Source organism: Epinephelus moara, chromosome 20, assembly GCF_006386435.1.
Source record: "Epinephelus moara isolate mb chromosome 20, YSFRI_EMoa_1.0, whole genome shotgun sequence".
NCBI lineage: Eukaryota > Metazoa > Chordata > Actinopteri > Perciformes > Serranidae > Epinephelus > Epinephelus moara.
In genome coordinates, this window is record NC_065525.1 from 44,584,886 (window position 1) to 44,599,245 (window position 14,360).

Here is a 14,360-nt window from a genome sequence, read left to right on the forward strand (position 1 = left end):
AATAGACTAGTTATAGCTTCTTAATATAACATTTACTTACTCCTCCTCATTGACAAGTGAGATGAACCCAGTCAATATAAAAGTATTTTGTATTTCAAAAGTAAACTACGAAACACATGATGTGTCCTACTTTGCTGAAAAGTTAATTCTCAGTGTGCAGTGGATGTTTCAAGTGTTGACACAAATCAAATCTTTTAGTTTAGTACAATATAGTAACGTAACATTTTTCGGGACACCAGGCACAAAATAAATGTGTCACATGACCCTTGTTTGACAGGAATGTTATGTCAGTTTTATGTAACTTTGTCGTTATTGTTAGAGCATTTAATTCTGTGTCATAGGAACAAAAATAAATTGTGTTGAGCTCAGGTTTCTTGATGGCAAGAATAAGATCCCGTTTATACGACAACGATTTCAACTGAAAACGGTAAACTTTAGTTGAGTTTTGACCGATCGTTTACACGACAGCTGCGTTTGGGTGCCTGAAAACGCAACGTTTTGAAAACAGGTTCCAGAGTGCAATTTTTTGGAAACGGCAGCGTCTCCGTTGTCATGTAAACTTGCAATATGCAGTTCCTCTGATAAATTAAACGGTCCTGAAACTGCAGCCTCCTGCACTGCAGCTTTACCTTACTCGATTTTGCGGCTCCGTGTGAACAGAGATCGTTTCAATAACGTTGTCATATAAACGCGGAGGTTTTCTAAAACGCAAAGGACAGACTTTTCAAAGGCAAAGACATGAATTCCGGAATGAAACCAGGAAGTTCTCTGTATTTCACCTCAGCACAACTCTATGTCAGACACTCTCGTATCCACGCAGGCGGGAGGTCACTAACTGTGTAAACTGTAAATTTTGAAATGCAGAAACATTAATCCCTGTGTGACGAGTCACGAGTGAGTTACAACACATTTAAACACGGTTTCTGTCTTCAGCTTACAGCATTTAACACATGCCGCCTCATGGCATGCTGGGAAACTCCGCCCATTTAGCCGCTACACGCCACATTATGTCAAGTGCACAGTGATAGTGTTGTTCGTTGGCCTGAAACTAATTAGCCAAAAAAGACTTTATTCAGATTTTAGTCAGATTAACTCAAAAATTGTTAATTTAACATAAAGTGTTTTTGTCAGATGAGCTTTGTGTCAAGTGAACATAAAGTTTTTATGTCATATTGACAATTGAGGTCATCTGTGTCGAGTTTACATTAAAATTCTGTGTCATGGATGGATTGAGGTTTACAGTGAATCACATTGGTGTAAACTGCATATTTGACCACAACAGGCTGGTTGTGATGCGACAAATCCTGCTTCTTAAACTGAAATTCAAAGGTCTGGTGTCTAAGATTCGGGGCCATCTAGTGGTTGAGATTACACATTGCAATAAACGGAGATTGCTCCTGTGCACCAAACGTGAAGGGGGAACTACAGTGGGTGATGCAAAACATGAATGGCCCCGTCTGGAGCCAGTGTTTGGTTTGTTCATTCTGAGCTACTGTAGAAACATGACGACAGCCCACTCTGTGTGTGGATATAAATTGCTAATTCTAAGGTAACAAAAATACAACGGTTTTTATTTTTAAGTGATTATACTGTAGACTGTAAAAATAACAGACGTAGCTATCGTGGTGTCACCCATTGGTTGGTGTACTCTTGTTCTGAAGCCTCAAGTTCGTCTTTTTGGTCGTCGCCATCTTGGTTTTTGGAGCCAGAAGTGACTATATTTGGGCGAGAGTTTGGATCTGACTTATAAATTGTGGTGACGCCTCGTAGGCAGCCTTTCTCTCAAAGTGTCCTGCCCTTAATTATGCATTACATTATGTATAATTAGTCGAGTTGTATAAAAATTCACTCCTCTTACAGTTGTCATGAACAGGGAAATAAGCTACAGACACCAAAACTGTTTTTGTACCAGACTGTAAACATGTTTATTCCTGCTGTAAAGTTGGACATTTTAACATGGGGGTCTGTGCGGTTGTCCTTGCTTCTGGAGCCGGCCTCAGTTGACCATTAGAGCAACGGCTGTTTTTGACACCAGTGTTGGCTTTATTTTTCAGCCCCAGAGGTTACCACTTGGATTATACACTAAAAAAAATATACTTGTTATATTATATTCAATATCTGCCGACATGCCTCATTCCTACACACTGGCCCTTTAAGATGAGCTCAGAGAAACTTTTATTTTTACTTAATTTTTATTAGTTTTTATGAAAAGAAAAAAGCAGACAAAACCAATAACAACATGCAGGGCAAAATGTCCAACACTGGGCAAGACAGAAAATAAGAAGAAGCAAGGCTACACTGCCGTACCACTGACAACAGCTCCTCCATGTCTGTGATCGTCCCTCAAGACCACAAAGGTCCCTGTGATGCCCAACTTTGACCCCTTGAAACCCAGGGCACCTCCAGGGAGGGAGGAATCTTCCACTTACCAATGAGCCACCATCTACCTTTCATGTCCCAATGCCAGGGGGACAAAACAAAACTCACCAATCAAATCAGATCACCTCAGAGTCAGATTTCATTTTTCTGAATATTGTCTCGGGGAAAAAGTCAGCTGTTCCATAACTATTTCTGTCCATTCAGAGGTTGTTGGAAGCTCTTTACTCGACCATTTCAACCACTTATTGCTCTTTTACAACCTCCTAGTATTTATAATGAATATCTGTCCTGCTTTTTTCACCCAGTCGGCACATTTTGACTCAGAGAAACTTTGAATGAAAGTGAAAACAAACTCTGCACTTACATTGTTCTGCACAATAAAGGTCAAACATCACAGGAGTAGTGTAGCAGAAAGATTTGGGTCGTGAGTTTACTGATGATCAGTGGAAAGTATATGTCACAGTGTTTTCACATGTCTTGTAACAAAATAATTGAACAGAATTATAGATGTATGCACAGGATGTTTCTTAGCCCGCTACGTTTGAGTAAGATATATAACTCATCCTCTTAATGTCACAGATGTAAAACATGTTCAAGGTCAGTCGGAAGGAGGTGCACGATGTGACTGTTCAGGGCTTGAGGATTTCATCTGACATTTCGCCAGTACGATCCCTCTTTTCATCACTCATCACTAATTTTGCTCAATCAAATGCAGGTTGTAAAGTTAAGTCCAGTTAAAACCAGAAACAGAATATTTTTCCCAGTTCAAGTGAAGCAGAGATGGTTTTGTTTTGAGGCTTTTTTCTCTCGTGACAGAACGATCAGCTGTTTTCCCAGCTTCCAACTTCCAAGTCTTTGTGCTCAGTTGGCACATCCTGAATGTATTTCTGTGTTGGACGCTCAGACTATTACTATGAGTCGGTGCCATTATTTCACAGTTCGTCTTTAGAGTTAATCAAGTGACTGTAAAGGAGTGTAGAGGGAGGTAGAGGAGGGATGAGGCAGTCTGAGAGCCCTCTGTGTCAGACTTCCTCCTCAGTTTTCCCTTTTCCTTCCTGTCAGCGTCCTGCAGGAGCCCACAGACTCTGTTACTGTGACAAACACTGTGGGAGTCGGGCAGCTCTGAAATCAGACTGACCGACAGAGAGACAAAAGAAAGGAGGATAAAGATTCAGTGCAGTTTTCAAAACCCTCCACAAGGGCTCAGTGTTCGTCTGCCTGTGAGTGCAGCTCGCCTCTGCTTCACATCCCGCTCCTCTTACTGTGTTTAAACTGTCTTTCTGTCATTTCTGATTCATTACAGGCACAATCTGTGATCCACCTGCCGAAAGGTGTCATCCTGTGTTTTTATTTTTTTCTCCAGTCAGGTTATTTGATGCTGTTTTCACTGTGAATCTTTGATCTTAAGACTAACGCGGGGCGCACAGGGCCTGCATGCTGCATTTTTTATTCCAAAGATATTCCACATATTTCACGTTAACCAAAATGACTCCTCACACGCCAAAGAAATAAAACCAAAGAAGAGGCCAACGGACACAGGAATGTCTGATGCTCAAGTCAAGAAAAAGAGAACAAACAGGAAATGTTTTATATTTGTGTGATTTATTATTTTTTTTCTTGGGTTGTGAATATTTTCAAAGAACGACAGACATTTTAATTTCAGAGTGAAAAAGTGAACAAACTGGGAACACTTCTGTCCTCAGCTGACACGTTTGATGTTTGCTTGTATTTTCTGATGCGTTAAGATGACAGTGAAGTAAATGTTCTACCTTTCAGCTGCTCAGTGTGAACAGCAGTGAGGTTCTCCACATGGAGGATCGCTGAAGGGAACCGGATCTGTTTTCATTTTTATCTTTCAAACTAAGAGCACAACACATTTTTTTTTTCCTGTCGTGATCAGTAAACACTTTATGGAGACAATATTTGTTCTTCATGCTCTTTCTGATCGTGTTTCTGAGCTCAGAGGATGTTCAATCTTCATCGTATGAAAGAGGAACAAGAAGATCTCACTGTGATCGCAACAGAAAAAATGACATAAAATGCAGCCTGCAGTCGACTCCTTTATAATTAATGATTGTCATGATTTTATGATCAATTATGAAATCCAGAATATTTTTAACTTATAGATAAATTAATAGTATGATTGCTGTCAGGAGTGGGAGGAGGGGATGCTGTGAAATCAGGAGAAAAATGCGCTGATGTTTCCCCTTTGAAAATGACTCCTTTGCTAAAATCATATTTTCTTAATCAAGTAAAAAATATCTTCGAATGTAGTGAGAATATGGCTGAGAACAAAAAAAAAATCTGTTCCTATAAAATGTTGTACAGACTTAATATGAGAACCATTTAGTGGAACATTTCTGCCACACACACACACAAAAAGTAATTTATGTCATTATTAATGTGCAAAAAATATATCTGCTCTTTTATTTAAACAAGCGACAAAATGAGCCGATATAATGAGATTTATAAATCTACAAACACTAATAGCGATAACCTTGAATTTAATTTTCAGTTTAATTCTGCAGATGTCACTGCAAAAAAAAAAAAAATCTAATTTCTGCCAAGTTATTTAAACATTTTTGTTCCTTTATAAATAAGTAAAATGAGTGAAATTATAATTGTTGCAGGAGATGGAGCTGCTTTTTGGTGCCTTAGAAAATAAAATGTGCTGGAATTAAAAGACAAAAAAAAAAAAGAAAAGGCAATCTATGAAGCAATTAAAATTTCTGCCACTGCAAAAAAAAAAAAAAAAACCTCCTTCGTTGCTGTTTAGTCTTAAATTATTAATTATTTATATATCAATCACAAATCCCTTCAGCCAGCCCATGTTGTGCGCTAATTTAACCAGTTTTTCCACACTAATTAACGAATGACTCTGGTGCAGTGATTTGTCTCATTCTGGCTCATTTGAAACTTAGCGACTCATTTCTAGACGTTTCTTTGAATAAGCGAAACCGTAGATTTAATAGAATGAGTCCAGTGTCTCATGACTCTTTAAAAAGCCCCTGAATAAAAGTCTGAATATCCAGCTAAATGACCAGTTAAAGATGGATGTTTTTTTGCAGTGAGGACTGTTAAATGCCTGCAGTGAACTCTTTGGAGTCTGCAGTCCATCACCGCGGCGGCGTGCAGCTGAATGGATGTCTGAAACCCTGCAGGAGGACGGCCGGCCAAATAATTTTCACAAGTGGCCGGCGAGCGGTGCCACATGTTAACCTGGAGTCGCGCAGAATGGCCCAGATTCTCCGTCCAGACGCGCCGCAGCCTTGACTGGAGGCCTTTTCTTTAAGGGCGGGCAGCAGGGCTGAAGAAAGAGGTCTCGCCATCGATTGATTTTCCTCACTTGCACTTGCCTGTATCCCACGCTTCAGGAGGCCCGGGAGCAGCCATTGATTGAGAGGCCACACTGGTCATTCTTCCATTTTCCTCGAGACTTCTTCAATGAGCTGCTGTCTGTGTCGTGGCCTCTCTCACCTCCGGACTCATTACTTTCTCCTTTTACTTTCACATCGGGGGAGGAAATTAATGTGTTGATAATGTTCACAGCTGAGGCGGCGATGACTTAATGTGGTGTGATAGAAACATATGAGGACATGCATCAAGGAGCCTTAAAATGGATCCTCATAGAAGCTGAGCCTGGCTGGTTTTGTGTTTTCCATTTAATGATAGACATCAACTGATATGACTGATAAAAGAACCCTTCTCATGCTATACATAAAACCTGCAGAGTCTGATAAGTGTTCTTTTATTGTTCTGATTATACCCTCAAGTTAAATGCCTCATTGCCTTGTATTATTAATATTAAGGGAATACTTCAGCCCCCAAAATGACTATTAAATCAGTTATTCGCCGTGTGTTACGTTGAATATGTGAAGACAACATTGTTTTTCTCACATGCCTCTATGGTGAACAAAGAATCAAAGTCAAAGGTGTCCATATTTATTGACAGCAAAACTATATCAAAATATTTGTTTACAAAACAGCTCGTGCACTGCGATCCAGGTCTCATTTATCTGGTCCTGTGCTCAGTGTCTCCCAAACAGTGAGCCCCTTCTGATGGGAAACCGAACTCAAGGTGAAACTTACCGATGCTCTCTTCAAAGCCAGACTCCACTGACAAAAGCAATGATTTTACCTCACTGAACACAGGAGCTGCTGCTCTACCACTGCCTCAGTCAGTAAGTCTGTTGGTGTTATTGAGTGACTCTGGTGGATCTGAACGAACCCTCTAAAACACCAAAGTCATTCAATAATATAAACAAACTAGCTAAATGAGGCAGCAGTAGAGCAGCAGCTCCTGTGTTCAGAGAGGTAAAATTACTGATTTTGTCAATGGATCTGTCTTTGAAGAGAGCACAGTCAAGATTCACTTTCTCTTTAGCTCCTCATAGGAAAGGAATGTTTGAGAGACTCCGATCACACTGCACAAGTTGGGTGAGAGTTTGTAAACTAAGGTTTTCATAAAGTGTTGCTGTTGTTAAACGCGGTCCCCTAAGACCTCAATTCATCTAGAATTTTTTTGGATTCTTTGTTCTTCATGGAAGCATGTGAGGAAAAACCAAGTTTTCTTTACGAATTCAACATCACACAGGGTGAGTAACTAATCTACAAATGGTTGTTTGGGGGGTGAAGTATTCCTTTAAAGTATCAGCACCATGGCCACACAAAGGCGTACAGTTATTTTCATTGTTAATCTGTTAACCTTTTTTTGATTTACAAATTCATTTTTGGTCTAATTTGTCAGAATATAGTAAAATATGGATGTCACTGTTTCCCAGAGTCCAAGTCAACGTCTTCAGAGGTTTTGTTTCATCTGACTAACAGTCCAAAACCTAAAGATGTTCAGTTAGCAGTGGATTAAAACAGAAAAAAAGCTGAATATCTGGTTTATTAATGACTTGTAAATAACTGCAAAACCTCCTGATTTTTCGTTTAAGTTGACGTCATGTTGTTGTTTGTGTTCCAGGTACCTGTACGCTGTGGGACAGAGAGTCTGGAAACGCTGGAAAAGAAGATATTTTGTTCTTGTTCAGGTAAGAAGCTGACGAGAGCGGGATCAGATGACACGTATTGATCTGTGATCTAAAATTTTATTAATAAATTTTATTTAAAATAAAATCATCTCAATTCAGTCACTGTACTCGACATGTTTTTACACCTCGTCTGAGAGTCCTGCTGAAGCAAAGTTAATTGAGTTTTGGTCTCTTAAATTCTCATTTGCGCGCTTTCACTGCAGCTGCTATTTACTTTCTGAGCACTTAGTGATCACTCGGGAACTTTCAGGGCAAGGGCAGACATTTAAATTCAGATTTGGTCTTTTTAAATCACAAGTCTGTATATCTGCATCAGATTGAAAGTCCTTTAAAGGCATCAAAAGATAGAATCCTTGGATTATATTTTGTTGAGCTTGAGTGAGGGTGGAAATGCTCGATGAAGTGTTTGACAACATTTCAAGACTCCTCTTTCCCGATGGTGTGAACAATGTTCGGCTTCAGTTTTATTTGTTCCACCAAACTAAGATGTCTGCAGGAAGTGACAAATCTGCTCACTTGTACAACATAAGCTTCAAGCCTAGTCAACGCATACACGGGTATATTTTGACCTGTTTGACCTTTTGTCCTCATGCAAACTCTGTTTTAGATCACTGTCAATGGATCTTTTGTAAAACTCTTCCATGGCGAGCCAGCCCCAAAATCGCACAGTGGGTACTGGGCTTATGTTGGGACACATCGTGACACTGTAAAAAAACTACAGGCTGCGCCTCCGTCATCAATCCAACGCTCTACGGGACAAAACGAGCACTGACAATGGGAGAGAGTTAACAATTCACCTGTGTGTTCAGGACTGTGTGTACTTCCTAAGTGTGCCGTATCTGTGGTTCATCAGTGTGTGTGTGTGTGTGTGTGTGTGTGTGTGTGTCCTGCAGGTGAGTCAGTACACGTTCGCCATGTGCAGCTACAGAGAGAAGAAAGCCGAGCCTCAGGAGCTGATGCAGCTGGAGGGCTACACGGTGGACTACTGCGACCCTCAGCCAGGTAGACTCACCTGAGCTTCCTCACTGATGTCATCACACAGCACACAGAAAACACACACTGCTGCAGGAGAGCACTGAAATGATCACTTAGTTAAATCTGTTGTGTAGCATCCAGAACGTGAGGTTTACGATGAATCAGAAGAGACGCACGGTTCAGAACTGTAATTATAATGCTGCCATATGGCCAAGTGCGACCACACTGAACAAGGTCCTCACGGCTTCGTAATACATTTGGAAAATGTTCAGACTTCCTTGGCTGAATCCAAACCTCCAGACTTCCCCACACTGTCAGACGTGTTCTCTGTGTGTCTGCAAGAACTGCTGTCAAATCCAAAACTCATCAAGTCCACAAGAGGCCTCAAGTGGACTCTCTGTGAACGATCCATCAATCATTGCAACATTGATGTAACTGTTGGTGAAGATTCTCAGTCATCCAGGTCATGGTAATCTTAAGTGTTATATCGTAAGCAACTGGACTTGCTTGANTCTTTCTAAGTAGGAGAACTTGCAAAATCAGTGGCTGACTAAATACTTTTTTGCCCCACTGTAACTGTTGGTGAAGATTCTCAGTCATCCAGGTCATGGTAATCTTAAGTGTTATATCGTAAGCAACTGGACTTGCTTGAGTTTCTTAAAGACGTTTCACCTCTCATCCAAGACGCTTCTCAGTTCTAATGGACTGGTGTGGAGTCGCAGGCTTTAAACCCTGTGTGGGTGTGGTGTGGCCTACCGAAAACAAATTCAACATCAGCCTCAGTGGACGCCATATTTACAGTATTTTCACTGCTTTACCTTTCTGTCAGTCCGTTCCTTTGGTGCTACATTTTCTCAACTGTATAACTTCCATATTATTACTCACAAAAGCCTAGCTGTGCTGTGTACTGTGATACGCCTGTGATACATGTGTTTTTGTGATGACATTTTCTATGCAAAAGGTCAAAGGTCAGCTTGACTGTGACATCATCATGTTTTAACGTCATATCTCAGGAACAGAAGGGGAGACATTTGGTCAGATACTGAATTGGTGACTCTAATCTTGAAACTGTGCTGATTGTATAGATCTTCTGTGTGTGAAGCATCCATGTTTTCACTGACATGGATGGAGACTGTCAGAGACACTGGACTGGTGCACTGAGGCATACGACAGGGGGGCAGTAATTCTACTTTTCATTTTCTTGTATTTGTTGTCTCGTCCTTAAAGCTCTGTGGGCGGTTTGATACAGTACACAGCACAGTTGGGCTTTTGTGAGTAGTAATATGGAAGTGATACAGTTGAGGAAATGTAGCACCAAAGAAGAAGAAGAGGGCTGTCTGACAGAGAGGTAAGGCCGTGAAAATATTGTAAATATTTCATCCACTTAGACTGATGTTGATTTTTTTTTTGTGGCTAAAAATGTTGCTGCTGTAATCCACAGTGATGCATCACTGAGCTTCTGGGGTGCTCGTCCCATCTGCTTCTGCATACAGGGAGCACGCTGACTGCCATCTACTCTATGTCACACACTGACTATAGATAAATATCTCATACAGCCTCACTTCAAAAAACTAAGACTTTTGCTTATTTCTTATCATCTTGATCAAATCTGGTACGGAGCCTTTTACCTTTTATTCACCTCCTCCTCCTCCTCCTCCTCCTCGTCCTCCTCCTCCTCCTCCTCCTCAGGTCTGCAGGGCGGCCGGGTGTTCTTTAACGCGGTGAAGGAGGGCGACCTGGTGATGTACGCCTGTGACGACGAGCAGGACCGGATGCTGTGGGTCCAGGCCATGTACCGAGCCACAGGACAGTCCTACAAACCGGTCCCACCGCCGCAGAACAGAACCACAAACTGCAGAGGAGGACTCCAGAAACCAGCGTCCCCCATCAGTAGGTTCTCATCGTACTTGGTTTGATTTTATCATTTCAAAATGAAACCAATTAAAACGGCAGCTCAGACAAAAGACATAATGAAGTCAGTCTTTAAGGCTCAGACTTTGTATTAAAGTTAAAGTAAACATACTCAGATTCCACTGCTGGCCTGTGATGATAAAACACTCAGTGGGTTTTCTTTGAGTCAAACAGATCTCGACACATTTTCAGTGTAGTTATGAGACAACGTTTATTTTATACAAGCATGAACAAAACCAGAGGCAGTGCTCTTATTGTCAGGTTTTGTTGGTCTACGTGTCATCACGTGCCGGAGACTCGTATGTTTGATGATGACAGTTTCTGGAGCTTCATCTCAGCCCTCTAAATGGACTCAGAGCAGTGACTCAGCATTTTTCAATCAATCAATCAATCAATCAATCAATCAATCAATCAATCAATCAATCAATCAATTTTATTTTTGCACATATGTGAACACTCCAAGAGAACTCGGACTCTTCTGACGAACTTCAAGTCCACAGTGCGGTTCACTTAACTTGTGCCTTGTGAACACAAAGCGCTCCAGGTTCTCTTTGCCGTTGTATTCAGCCCTCTAGATCACATGAGATCACTGTTGACCTCGGACGCTTGAGAAAACAGACGAAACCACATCAGCCTGTCACGTTTGCAAGGACGCAGGACGAGGAGTAGTTTGGTCCACAGAAGATACTGCACGTCTCCAGGTGTGGAATGTAGAATACATCAAACAGCAACAGTCTGCAGCACAGACACACCTCCAGTTTTAAGTTCATCTGAAAGCGAGGGGCTTCATAACCGCACTGCAGCGCTACGTCAGAGTAAAAACAAAACTATATCAATATATATTATATATAAAAGAAAGAGGACTTTCCTTATTTCTAACATCTCCCCACCCTAATCTTTCCTGTCTTTCTTTCCATCAGCCGTCTTCCTTCACACGTTTCATGTTTTGTTTGCTTCTTTTCCAGCTTTCAAACAGTGTTTTATTGAATCCTGGATGAAAGAAAACAAACATGGAAGCCAGACAGTTAGCAGGATCACAGACTGAACTTAGGAGGGTTTTTGATTTGTTTGCAGAATGGTAATTTGTTGGAGATACACACACACACATCGCTGTGAGAGAGACAAAACACACGAGAGAGGACAGGAGGGTAGAAATGAAAGAAAGGGATGAAGGGAGAAGAAGACAAAGACAATATGAGAGACACTCCTGTCTTTGTCTGCTTTTCTTAATTTCCATTTCCTCTCATTCATCCTCCTTTCTTTACTTCTTCCATCACACAACCTGCCTGTCTTCTCACCTTTGGTCCCTTCTTCTCCTCCCATTCTTTCACATCTTAATTATTAGTATTTTTCCATATTTCTTCTGTAGTCCAGGCCTCCATTTTTCCCTATTCTTTCCTTTTTTCATTTTTCCATTCTTTTCATCATCTGTGGTTTCCTTCCCTCTTTTCTTTTTCCTGTCTACCTATCAGTTGTTATTCTTCTCCTCTTCCTTTCTTTCTTCTAGGATTCCTTTTCTTAGTTATTTCTTCCATTCTCCTTCTCTTCCTTTATTTTTCTCTTTCACTCTTTGCTCCCTTCTTCCCCTCATCCAGCCATCAAGGAGCCCCGGGCAGTTTTCATTCAGTGCTGAATGTATTTTCTTCCTCAGAAAATATTTGCAAAGCCACTTTTTTCAGATACTTACGTCCTGCGTTGTTCACATCCTTGTGTCCTTGCTGGTTCTCTTCTTCTTCGCTGGCTCATCGCCTGCAACAACTGTTGATCAGGGACAAACAAAATGGGAAACACTGCTCTATAGCACCGCTAGTGGACAAAAAATTACCAGAGTACCTTTAAGTTTCCATTTTTCTTTGATCCTATTTTTCTGTACGTCCTTCATGCATCTTATGTTTATGCCTCAGCACCAGCGATAGCAGCAGCCGGAGGCATTATGTTTTAGGGTTGTCCGTCCTAAATACGTGTATACGTTCATCCGTCCCATTCTCGTAAATGCAATTTCTCAAGAATGTCTTGAAGAAATTTTTTGAATTTGGCACAAATGTCCATTTGAACTCAACGATTACCTGATTAGATTTTGGTGGTCAAAGGTCAACGTCACCGTGACTTTGCATCCCTCTCTTTCTCTTGAAGGCGATATCTTAGGAGAACCGTGAGGAAGTCTCCTCTAGTTTGGCGTAAGCATCCACTTAGACTCAAGGATGAAGTGATTAGATTTTGGTGGTTGAAGGTCAAAGCCAAGGTCACTGTGACCTTGTATTCTTCTCATTCTCTTGAACACGATATCTCAATAAGGCCGTGAGGGAGTTTGCTCAAATTTGGCACAGACATCCACTTAGACTGGATTAAACTGATGAGAATTTGGTGGTTGAAGTTTCAAGGTCAAGGTCACTGTGACCTCACAAAAAATGTTTTGAGCCATAACTCAGAAATTCGTACAATAATTATGACAAAATTTCACACAAATTTTGATAACAGGATAAAATAATGAAGTGATGACATTTTATACCTAAAAGATTAAAGGTTAACGTCACTGTGACATCATAATTTTCTGCAAACACTTTTCTGGCCATTACTCAACGTCATATCTCAGGAAAAGAAGGGGAGACATTTGGTCAGATACTGAATTGGTGACTCTAATCTTGAGTGTCCATCTTGAAACTGTGCTGATTGTACAGATCGTCTGTGCTGATGGGGGGAAAATGTGCGTGAAGTGTCTATGTTTTTAATAACATGAATATAAACTTTAAGTGTAACTTGAGGCATATAGCCATGAGGTGGTAATTCTAGTTTCTGTTTGTCCTTTTCTTCTTCCAAACTTGTGTTGTATTTCGTCTTTGCTTCCACACTTGCACATCTTGTTCTTTCTTTACCTCCCCCTCTTCCCCTTCACATACAAATCACATTTCATTAATTATCTTTGTGTGAGGAGGATGGCGTGTGCATGCTCATCGGCCACCTCCTCCTGGCTGAGCATTGTGACATGAAGAGCTTCATACTGAGAGCTGATTATGCCAGTATTTGTGTAAATTTGGCGTGGCAGCGGCCTGTTCTCGTTGCCGCTCGTTAGCGTTTAATGGAATAGATTGAAGCGTTAATGGCAAGAGGTGCTGACATGCTGTTTGCAGGAGGAAATAGAAGGTGTCCCTGAAATAGCTCTTAACTGGGTGCTAAGTGCCACTGTGTGTGTGTGTGTGTGTGTGTGTGTGTGTGTGTGTGTCTGTGTGATAGGTTTGACAGAGTCGTTCGCTCCTTAATTGTATCGGCGTTTTCAGTCTGTATTTTTGAATGGTCTTTGGTGCTTTTAGGTTCCAGAAAGTGTTATTTAGTATAAAGGGTTTGTTTTATAAACGGAGGACAAAATGCTGTACAATGGGTCAACCAGACTGATGACAGAGAGGGCAGTAAGAGACAAACATCCCTCAATGCAACAGTTGAATAAGAATAGATGAAATCAGTCATTGATTAATTTTCATCAAATGGTTCACACAGTATTCTCCCCTCTCATGCAACACTGTGTGGTCATTGACTAAATGGAAGTTTAATCATTTCATTCATCTTCTTTAGTGCCCAAAAGTGCCCCAAACCATCTGAAATGTAAATTTAACATTTGGTGTCTGAAGTATTCTGGTTTTATGTCTATTATAACCAGTGTTGTGCTGATGTTTTTAGTGAACGAAACTTGAACTTGTGTGCCGACATAACACAGCTACCGGTACTGCTAAAGCCGGTTCCTATGGGTATTTGAAGGACTTCCAACAGAAAACATTTATATGAAAAATGTGCTCTTGAGGGGGCGGCACGGTGGTGTGGTGGTTAGCACTCTCGCCTCACAGCAAGAGGGTTGCCGGTTCGATCCCGGGCGTGGTAGCCCTTCTGTGCGGAGTTTGCATGTTCTCCCTGTGTCAGCGTGGGTTCTCTCCGGGCACTCCAGCTTCCTCCCACAGTCCAAAGACATGCAGGTTAATTGGTGACTCTAAATTGTCCGTAGGTGTGAATGTGAGTGTGAATGGTTGTCTGTCTCTATGTGTCAGCCCTGTGGTAGTCTGGTGACCTGTC

At 41.1% G+C, this 14,360-nt stretch overlaps 1 protein-coding gene across 2 annotated transcripts in view; it reads left to right on the forward strand.

The window, feature by feature from the left end:
• Window positions 1-14,360, forward strand: part of cadps2 (Ca++-dependent secretion activator 2) — a 633,342-nt gene that overhangs the window by 474,956 nt on the left and 144,026 nt on the right. For both annotated transcript variants that reach the window (XM_050072844.1, XM_050072843.1), the window contains exons 9-11: window positions 7,349-7,415; window positions 8,309-8,417; window positions 10,080-10,280. In XM_050072844.1, the coding sequence (XP_049928801.1) occupies window positions 7,349-7,415; window positions 8,309-8,417; window positions 10,080-10,280 (377 nt within the window). The remainder of the gene's footprint in view (window positions 1-7,348; window positions 7,416-8,308; window positions 8,418-10,079; window positions 10,281-14,360) is intronic.